The 11,488-nt window shown below is 51.6% G+C and overlaps 1 protein-coding gene across 1 annotated transcript in view; it reads left to right on the top strand.

The window, feature by feature from the left end:
* LOC110532861 (RNA-binding protein 10) overlaps window positions 1-11,488 on the top strand; it is a gene marked incomplete at its 3' end in the record, with an annotated part of 87,798 nt that overhangs the window by 65,454 nt on the left and 10,856 nt on the right. Inside the window, exons 17-19 of the mRNA XM_036986980.1 lie at window positions 525-719; window positions 859-1,071; window positions 1,155-1,214. Of these exons, the coding sequence (XP_036842875.1) occupies window positions 525-719; window positions 859-1,071; window positions 1,155-1,214 (468 nt within the window). The remainder of the gene's footprint in view (window positions 1-524; window positions 720-858; window positions 1,072-1,154; window positions 1,215-11,488) is intronic.

Genomic DNA, 11,488 nt, shown 5'->3' with positions numbered 1-11,488 from the left:
CCCTCTAACTGGACTCTACTACGACCCTCTAACGGGACTCTACTACGACCCTAACTCACAGGTGGCACATACTCTACTACGACCCTCTAACGGGACTCTACTACGACCCTAACTCATAGGTAGCACATACTCTAATACGACCCTCTATCTGGACTCTACTACGACCCTAACTCACAGGTAGCACATACTCTACTACGACCCTCTAACTGGACTCTACTACGACCCTCTATCTGGACTCTACTACGACCCTAACTCACAGGTAGCACATACTCTACTACAACCCTCTATCTGGACTCTACTACGACCCTCTATCTGGACTCTACTACGACCCTCTAACTGGACTCTACTACGACCCTCTAACTGAACTCTACTACGACCCTCTAACTGGACTCTACTACGACCCTCTAACTGGACTCTACTACGACCCTCTAACTGGACTCTACTACGACCCTCTAACTGGACTCTACTACGACCCTCTAACTGGACTCTACTACGACCCTCTCTCTCCTCTTCTCTGTCTCTAGTACTACTATAACGGGGTCACTCTGCAGTATATGTACTGGGACGGAGAGAAGCAAACCTACGTTCCAGCTCCTGCCCAATCAACAGCTGAGGCTGCCGTTGCCCCCGGTGATAACTCCGCCCCCCCTGATCCTCCCTCTTCTGCTCCTGGAGGCAAGGAGAAGAAGGACAAGCCCAAAAATAAGACAGCCCAACAGGTAACACACACACACACACACACACACACACACACACACACACACACACACACACACACACACACACACACACACACACTCATACACAACACACACACACAAAACTAAGCTACATAGGTGTGCTAATGTGTGTTCTCAGATAGCGAAGGACATGGAGCGTTGGGCTAAGAGTCTGAACAGACAGAAGGAGAACGTTCGCTCTCTCTCCTCTTCCTCCTCTTCCTGCTCCACCACCCCTGTGACCTCTATGGCTCCTCCCCCTGGTTACGCCCGGGTGCCTGGACACGGTCGCCTTGACGATCGCCGAGAGTCCGCCAGCGCTGACGCCGGTTATGCTGTCCTGGAGAAGAAGGTATCACTCACACGGACACACATGACACACACACACACACACACACACACACAGCTCTGACCCTTCTCCTCTTTGGCCTGTAGGGGGCGTTGTCTGAAAGACCTCAGATCATCCTGGACCAGCTCAGACACACAGACAGAGAGGTACACACCCCTTCTCCCTCTCCCTCTGTTTCTCTGTTTCCTACTCTTTCTATTCCAATGGTTATCCTTCTCCCTCCCTCTGTTCTCTCTCTCTCTCTCTCTCTCTCTCTCTCTCTCTCTCTCTCTCTCTCTCTCGCCAGGCCCGGCTCTAGGTATTTGGGGCCCTAAGAGAGATTTGGTTGGGGAGGGCCCCCCACCACGTGGGGAAACATTTTATTGTTCGCCCTCTTGACGGTGGAGAGAAAATGTTTAGTTTTAAAGTTAATTTCCTATAATTCTACACATTTTGCCATGGGGCGTAGAGACCATGTTGCAAACACAAATACCCAGTGCAATCAAAGATTAGATTTTTTTGTGTGTTTTATATATATTTCCACGCTGAAGTTGGAATAATACTGTGAAATTGTGAAAATTATGATAATGTCCTTTTACTATTTGAGCTGTTTGAAAAGAAATTTCAGCCTGTTTTGGTGGGGTGGAGTTTTGGCCTTCCATGGTGACATCACCAGGCGGTAAATTAGTTAATTGACGAATAAGAAAGAGAGTTCCAAACCTCTCTGCCAATAACAGCTCATTTGAAGTTTTCTCCCCAACTCAGACCACCCCCAGACAGTCCTAGCAAAATGACTGCTTGAGAAATTGCTCATTGCTAAGAAGCTATTTTTGTTTCTAATTTTATTTTATTTATTTTATAATCACATTAAGGTACTTAATAGTTACCCATAAATGATTTGATATTGACATAAAAACAGCTGGATTGGACCTTTAAAGCAATTTTTCTGCCATTATAATTATTTTGCCATGCGGGCAGAGAGAGACAATTTGCCCGGTCAGTATTCGGCCATGATTAATACAAGTTTAGATTAGAGAATGATTTTTAAACGCCGATGCCGATTGTTGGGGGTCTCGGAGGCCGATATTAAATATAATTACATTTTAACATTTTGATGAGGCATTCTTCCATGAGGGCCTTCCCAGATTCTGTGATATCAGTGAGGAAGTACAGTCCTGTAAATTACATTCAGATAATGATGTTATTTCAACATCTAACTATTTCCCCAATCGTCTTCAGGGTAAAAAAAAATAAAAAGCCTTTCCTGTTTTGACAATTCTCAAGAAAACACCCGCTTTCAAATAATTTCACAAAAGATTACTTAAAGCTAACGAACAGTATGAGTCCAAATCAGCCATTTCACAATTGGATGCAGTGAAAACAGGACAGATGACACAACCATTTCTTCAACAGAGGCTTCAAAACAGCGATATGTGTGACATTATAGAATGTTTTGTGTGAAGGAAATGCTACCTGCACATTTATTAGCCAATGATCTCTTCCACATTCACAGTTTATAATCTCAAAATTGCAGTCAGCACTATAAAGCCAGGGTAAAAAACAACAACTAAATAGCCATATTTCAGAAAGAGGCATCAAAGAATTCCTTGCACTGCAAGCATCCGAAGAAAACAAGATTTTTTTAAACGTGTAATATTGCTAACAACTTTCAGCGATTAAGCTTTAATATCATCCATTGGGTAAAGACATTACTTGTGGAGGTAGACAGAGCAGCAGAGAGCTGTTTACCTCAGAGCTTGAATCTATCCTGCAAACAGGGCGTTCAGAAAGTATTCAGACCCCTTGACGTTTTGCACATTTTGTTACGTTACAGCCTTATTCTAAAATGGATGAAATTGTTCCCCCCCCCCCCCCCCCCATCAATCTACACACAGTACCCTATAATGACATCACAATACCCTATAATGACATCACAATACCCTATAATGACATCACAATACCCCATAATGACATCACAATACCCCATAATGACATCACAATACCCTATAATGACATCACAATACCCCATAATGACATCACATTACCCTATAATGACAAAGCAAAAACAGGTTTGTAGAAATTTTAGCAAAGTTATTAAAAATAAAAAGCTGAAATATCACATTTACATAAGTATTCAGACCCTTTACTCAGTACTTTGTTGAAGCACCTTACAGCATTGAGTCTTCTTGGGTATGACGCTACAAGTTTGGCACACCTGTATTTGGGGAGTTTCTCCCATTCTTCTCTACAGCTCTGTCAGGTTGGACGGGGAGCGTCACTGCACATCTATTTTCAGGTCTCTCCAGAGATGTTCGATTGGGTTCAAGTCCAGGCTCTGGCTGGGCCACTCAAGAACAGTCAGAGACTTGTACCGAAGCCACTCCTGTGTTGTCTTGGCTGTGTGCTTAGAGTCGTTGTCCTGTTGGAAGGTTGGAAGGTGAACCTTCTCCCCAGTCTGAGGTCCTGAGCGCTCTGGAGCAGGTTTTCATCAAGGATCTCTCTGTACTTTGTACTTTGCTACATTCATCTTTCCCTTAATCCTGACTAGTCTCCCAGTCCCTGCAGCTGGAAAAACATCCCTACAGCATGATGCTGCCACCACCATGCTTCACAGTAGGGATGGTGCCAAGTTTCCTCCAGACATGAAGCTTAGCATTCAGGCCAAGAGTTCGATCTTGGTTTCATCAGACCAGAGAATCTTGTTTCTCATGGTCTGAGAGTTTTTAGGTGCCTTTTGGCAAACTCCAATCGGGCTGTCATGTGTCTTTTACTGAGGAGTGGTTTCCGTCTGGCCACGATACCATAAAGGCCTGAGTGGCAGAGTGCTGCAGAGATAGTTGTCCTTCTAGAAGGTTCTCCCATCTCCACAGGACCAACCGGTTCTTGGTCACCTCCCTGACCAAGGCCATTCTCCCCCGATTGCTCAGTTTGGCCGGGCGGCCAGCTCTAGGAAGAGACTTGGTGGTTCCAAACTTCTTCCATTGAAGAGTGATGGAGGCCACTGTGTTCTTGGGTACCTTCAATGCTGCAAGCATGTTTTGGTACCCTTCCCCAGATCTGTGCCTCGACACAATCCTCTCTCGGAGCTCTACAGACAATTCCTTCAACCTCGTGGCTTGGTTTTTGCTCTGACATGCACTGTCAACTATGGGACCTTATATAGACAGGCGTGTGCCTTTCCAAATCATGTCCAATCAATTGAATTTATCACAGCTGGACTCCAATCAAGTTGTAGAGACATCTCAAGGATGTTCAATGGAAACAGGATGCACTTGAGCTCAATTTCAGGTCTCATAGCAAAGGGTCTGAATACTTATGTAAATAAATTAGCATTTTTTATACATTTCCATAAAATTCTAAAAAACAGTTGCTTTGTCATTAAGGAGTATTGTGAGGTAATTATGGGGTATTGTGATGTCATTAAGGGGTATTGTGATGTCATTAAGGGGTATAGTGTGTAGATTGACAAAGAAAAATATTGATTTTATACATTTTAGAACAAGGTTGTAACGTAACAAAATGTGTAAAAAGTTAAGGGGTCTGAATACTTTCCGAATGCACTGGTCACACCTCCATCCCTGGTCACACCTCCATCCCTAGTACCTGGTCACAGCTCCATCCCTGGTCACATCTCCATCCCTAGTACCTGGTCACAGCTCCATCCCTGGTCACACCTCCATCCCTAGTATCTGGTCACACCTCCATCCCTGGACACAGCTCCATCCCTGGTCACACCTCCATCCCTAGTACCTGGTCACAGCTCCATCCCTAGTACCTAGTCACACCTCCATCCCTGGTCACACCTCCATCCCTGGACACAGCTCCATCCCTGGTCACAGCTCCATCCCTAGTACCTGGTCACACCTCCATCCCTAGTACCTGGTCACACCTCCATCCCTAGTACCTGGTCACACCTCCATCCCTAGTACCTGGTCACAGCTCCATCCCTAGTACCGGGTCACACCTCCATCCCTGGTCACACCTCCATCCCTAGTACCTGGTCACACCTCCATCCCTGGTCACAGCTCCATCCCTAGTACCTGGTCACACCTCCATCCCTAGTACCTGGTCACACCTCCATCCCTAGTCACACCTCCATCCCTAGTACCTGGTCACACCTTCATCCCTAGTACCTGGTCACACCTTCATCCCTAGTACCTGGTCACACCTTCATCCCTAGTACCTGGTCATACCTCCATCCCTAGTACCTGGTCACACCTCCATCCCTAGTACCTGGTCATACCTCCATCCCTAGTACCTGGTCACACCTCCATCCCTAGTACCTGGTCACACCTCCATCCCTAGTACCTGGTCACACCTCCATCCCTAGTACCTGGTCATACCTCCAACCCTAGTACCTGGTCACAGCTCCATCCCTAGTACCTGGTCACAGCTCCATCCCTAGTACCTGGTCACACCTCCATCCCTAGTACCTGGTCACACCTCCATCCCTAGTACCTGGTCACACCTCCATCCCTGGTCACAGCTCCATCCCTAGTACCTGGTCACACCTCCATCCCTGGTCACAGCTCCATCCCTAGAACCTGGTCACACCTCCATCCCTGGTCACACCTCCATCCCTGGTCACACTTCCATCCCTGGTCACACCTCCATCCCTAGAACCTGGTCACAGCTCCATCCCTGGTCACACCTCCATCCCTGGTCACACCTCCATCCCTGATCACAGCTCCATCCCTGGTCACAGCTCCATCCCTAGAACCTGGTCACACCTCCATCCCTGGTCACACCTCCATCCCTAGTGCCTGGTCACAGCTCCATCGCTGGTCACACCTCCATCACTGGGCACACCTCCATCCCTGGTCACAGCTCCATCCCTGGTCACAGCTCCATCCCTAGTACCTGGTCACACCTTCATCCCTAGTACCTGGTCATACCTCCATCCCTAGTACCTGGTCACACCTCCATCCCTAGTACCTGGTCACACCTCCATCCCAAGTACCTGGTCACACCTCCATCCCTAGTACCTGGTCACACCTCCATCCCTAGTCACACCTGCATCCCTAGTACCTGGTCACACCTCAATCCCTAGTACCTGGTCACACCTCCATCCCTAGTCACACCTCCATCCCTAGTACCTGGTCACACCTTCATCCCTAGTACCTGGTCATACCTCCATCCCTAGTACCTGGTCACACCTCCATCCCTAGTACCTGGTCACACCTTCATCCCTAGTACATGGTCATACCTCCATCCCTAGTACCTGGTCACACTTCCATCCCTAGTACCTGGTCACACCTCCATCCCTAGTCACACCTCCATCCCTAGTACCTGGTCACACCTTCATCCCTGGTCACACCTCCATCCCTGGTCACACCTCCATCCCTGGTCACAGCCCCATCCCTGGTCACACCTTCATCCCTAGTACATGGTCATACCTCCATCCCTAGTACCTGGTCACACTTCCATCCCTAGTACCTGGTCACACCTCCATCCCTAGTCACACCTCCATCCCTAGTACCTGGTCACAGCTCCATCCCTGGTCACACCTCCATCCCTGGTCACACCTCCATCCCTGGTCACAGCCCCATCCCTGGTCACAGCTCCATCCCTAGAACCTGGTCACACCTCCATCCCTGGTCACACCTCCATCCCTAGTACCTGGTCACAGCTCCATCCCTGGTCACACCTCCATCACTGGGCACACCTCCATCCCTGGTCACAGCTCCATCCCTAGTACCTGGTCACACCTTCATCCCTAGTACCTGGTCATACCTCCATCCCTAGTACCTGGTCACACCTCCATCCCTAGTACCTGGTCACACCTCCATCCCAAGTACCTGGTCACACCTCCATCCCTAGTACCTGGTCACACCTCCATCCCTAGTCACACCTGCATCCCTAGTACCTGGTCACACCTCAATCCCTAGTACCTGGTCACACCTCCATCCCTAGTCACACCTCCATCCCTAGTACCTGGTCACACCTTCATCCCTATTACCTGGTCATACCTCCATCCCTAGTACCTGGTCACACCTCCATCCCTAGTACCTGGTCACACCTTCATCCCTAGTACATGGTCATACCTCCATCCCTAGTACCTGGTCACACCTCCATCCCTAGTACCTGGTCACACCTCCATCCCTAGTCACACCTCCATCCCTAGTACCTGGTCACACCTCCATCCCTGGTCACAGCTCCATCCCTGGTCACAGCTCCATCCCTAGTACCTGGTCACAGCTCCATCCCTGGTCACACCTCTATCCCTAGTACCTGGTCACAGCTCCATCCCTGGTCACACCTCCATCCCTAGTATCTGGTCACACCTCCATCCCTGGACACAGCTCCATCCCTGGTCACACCTCCATCCCTAGTACCTGGTCACAGCTCCATCCCTAGTACCTAGTCACACCTCCATCCCTGGTCACACCTCCATCCTTGGTCACACCTCCATCCCTAGTATCTGGTCACACCTCCATCCCTGGACACAGCTCCATCCCTGGTCACACCTCCATCCCTAGTACCTGGTCACACCTTCATCCCTGGACACAGCTCCATCCCTGGTCACACCTCCATCCCTAGTACCTAGTCACACCTCCATCCCTAGTACCTGGTCACACCTCCATCCCTAGTCACACCTCCATCCCTAGTACCTGGTCACACCTCCATCCCTGGTCACACCTCCATCCCTAGTACCTGGTCAAACCTCCATCCCTAGTACCTGGTCACACCATCATCCCTAGTACCTGGTCACACCTCCATCCCTAGTACCTGGTCACACCTCCATCCCTAGTACCTGGTCACACCTCCATCCCTAGTACCTGGTCACACCTCCATCCCTAGTACCTGGTCACACCTCCATCCCTAGTACCTGGTCACACCTCCATCCCTAGTACCTGGTCACACCTCCATCCCTAGTACCTGGTCACACCTCCATCCCTAGTGCCTGGTCACACCTCCATCCCTAGTACCTGGTCACAGCTCCATCCCTAGTACCTGGTCACAGCTCCATCCCTAGTACCTGGTCACACCTCCATCCCTAGTACCTGGTCACACCTCCATCGCTGGTCACACCTCCATCCCTGGTCACACCTCCATCCCTGGTCACACCTCCATCCCTGGTCACACCTCCATCCCTGGTTACACCTCCATCCCTAGAACCTGGTCACAGCTCCATCCCTGGTCACACCTCCATCCCTGGTCACAGCTCCATCCCTAGAACCTGGTCACACCTCCATCCCTGATCACTCCTCCATCCCTAGTACCTGGTCACAGCACCATCCCTGGTCACACCTTCATCCCTGGTCACACCTCCATCCCTGGTCACAGCTCCATCCCTGGTCACAGCTCCATCCCTAGAACCTGGTCACACCTCCATCCCTGGTCACACCTCCATCCCTAGTACCTGGTCACAGCTCCATCCCTGGTCACACCTCCATCCCTGGTCACACCTCCATCCCTGGTCACAGCTCCATCCCTGGTCACAGCTCCATCCCTAGTACCTGGTCACACCTTCATCCCTAGTACCTGGTCATACCTCCATCCCTAGTACCTGGTCACACCTCCATCCCTAGTACCTGGTCATACCTCCATCCCTAGTCACACCTGCATCCCTAGTACCTGGTCACACCTCCATCCCTAGTCACACCTGCATCCCTAGTACCTGGTCACACCTCAATCCCTAGTACCTGGTCACACCTCCATCCCTAGTCACACCTCCATCCCTAGTACCTGGTCACACCTTCATCCCTAGTACCTGGTCATACCTCCATCCCTAGTACCTGGTCACAGCTCCATCCCTAGTACCTGGTCACAGCTCCATCCCTAATACCTGGTCACACCTCCATCCCTAGTACCTGGTCACACCTCCATCCCTAGTACCTGGTCACACCTCCATCCCTGGTCACAGCTCCATCCCTAGTACCTGGTCACACCTCCATCCCTGGTCACAGCTCCATCCCTAGAACCTGGTCACACCTCCATCCCTGGTCACACCTCCATCCCTGGTCACACCTTCATCCCTAGAACCTGGTCACAGCTCCATCCCTGGTCACACCTCCATCCCTAGTCACACCTCCATCCCTAGTACCTGGTCACACCTTCATCCCTAGTACCGGGTCATACCTCCATCCCTAGTACCTGGTCACAGCTCCATCCCTAGTACCTGGTCACAGCTCCATCCCTAGTACCTGGTCACACCTCCATCCCTAGTACCTGGTCACACCTCCATCCCTAGTACCTGGTCACACCTCCATCCCTGGTCACAGCTCCATCCCTAGTACCTGGTCACACCTCCATCCCTGGTCACAGCTCCATCCCTAGAACCTGGTCACACCTCCATCCCTGGTCACACCTCCATCCCTGGTCACACCTCCATCCCTGGTCACACCTCCATCCCTAGAACCTGGTCACAGCTCCATCCCTGGTCACACCTCCATCCCTGGTCACAGCTCCATCCCTAGAACCTGGTCACACCTCCATCCCTGGTCACACCTCCATCCCTAGTACCTGGTCACAGCTCCATCCCTGGTCACACCTCCATCCCTGGTCACACCTCCAGCCCTGGTCATACCTCCATCCCAAGTACCTGGTCACACCTCCATCCCTAGTACCTGGTCACACCTCCATCCCTAGTACCTGGTCATACCTCCATCCCAAGTACCTGGTCACACCTCCATCCCTAGTCACACCTGCATCCCTAGTACCTGGTCACACCTCCATCCCTAGTACCTGGTCACACCTCCATCCCTAGTACCTGGTCACACCTCCATCCCTAGTACCTGGTCACACCTCCATCCCTAGTGCCTGGTCACACCTCCATCCCTAGTACCTGGTCACAGCTCCATCCCTAGTACCTGGTCACAGCTCCATCCCTAGTACCTGGTCACACCTCCATCCCTAGTACCTGGTCACACCTCCATCGCTGGTCACACCTCCATCCCTGGTCACACCTCCATCCCTGGTCACACCTCCATCCCTGGTCACACCTCCATCCCTGGTCACACCTCCATCCCTAGAACCTGGTCACAGCTCCATCCCTGGTCACACCTCCATCCCTGGTCACAGCTCCATCCCTAGAACCTGGTCACACCTCCATCCCTGATCACTCCTCCATCCCTAGTACCTGGTCACAGCACCATCCCTGGTCACACCTTCATCCCTGGTCACACCTCCATCCCTGGTCACAGCTCCATCCCTGGTCACAGCTCCATCCCTAGTACCTGGTCACACCTCCATCCCTGGTCACACCTCCATCCCTAGTACCTGGTCACAGCTCCATCCCTGGTCACACCTCCATCCCTGGTCACACCTCCATCCCTGGTCACAGCTCCATCCCTGGTCACAGCTCCATCCCTAGTACCTGGTCACACCTTCATCCCTAGTACCTGGTCATACCTCCATCCCTAGTACCTGGTCACACCTCCATCCCTAGTACCTGGTCATACCTCCATCCCTAGTCACACCTGCATCCCTAGTACCTGGTCACACCTCCATCCCTAGTCACACCTGCATCCCTAGTACCTGGTCACACCTCAATCCCTAGTACCTGGTCACACCTCCATCCCTAGTCACACCTCCATCCCTAGTACCTGGTCACACCTTCATCCCTAGTACCTGGTCATACCTCCATCCCTAGTACCTGGTCACAGCTCCATCCCTAGTACCTGGTCACAGCTCCATCCCTAATACCTGGTCACACCTCCATCCCTAGTACCTGGTCACACCTCCATCCCTAGTACCTGGTCACACCTCCATCCCTGGTCACAGCTCCATCCCTAGTACCTGGTCACACCTCCATCCCTGGTCACAGCTCCATCCCTAGAACCTGGTCACACCTCCATCCCTGGTCACACCTCCATCCCTGGTCACACCTTCATCCCTAGAACCTGGTCACAGCTCCATCCCTTGTCACACCTCCATCCCTAGTCACACCTCCATCCCTAGTACCTGGTCACACCTTCATCCCTAGTACCGGGTCATACCTCCATCCCTAGTACCTGGTCACAGCTCCATCCCTAGTACCTGGTCACAGCTCCATCCCTAGTACCTGGTCACACCTCCATCCCTAGTACCTGGTCACACCTCCATCCCTAGTACCTGGTCACACCTCCATCCCTGGTCACAGCTCCATCCCTAGTACCTGGTCACACCTCCATCCCTGGTCACAGCTCCATCCCTAGAACCTGGTCACACCTCCATCCCTGGTCACACCTCCATCCCTGGTCACACCTCCATCCCTGGTCACACCTCCATCCCTAGAACCTGGTCACAGCTCCATCCCTGGTCACACCTCCATCCCTGGTCACAGCTCCATCCCTAGAACCTGGTCACACCTCCATCCCTGGTCACACCTCCATCCCTAGTACCTGGTCACAGCTCCATCCCTGGTCACACCTCCATCCCTGGTCACACCTCCAGCCCTGGTCATACCTCCATCCCAAGTACCTGGTCACACCTCCATCCCTAGTACCTGGTCACACCT

Source organism: Oncorhynchus mykiss, chromosome 9 (assembly GCF_013265735.2).
Source record: "Oncorhynchus mykiss isolate Arlee chromosome 9, USDA_OmykA_1.1, whole genome shotgun sequence".
Classification (NCBI taxonomy): domain Eukaryota; kingdom Metazoa; phylum Chordata; class Actinopteri; order Salmoniformes; family Salmonidae; genus Oncorhynchus; species Oncorhynchus mykiss.
The sequence above is the reverse complement of the archived record's forward strand: the minus strand, read 5'-3'. Positions and strand labels throughout refer to the sequence as shown.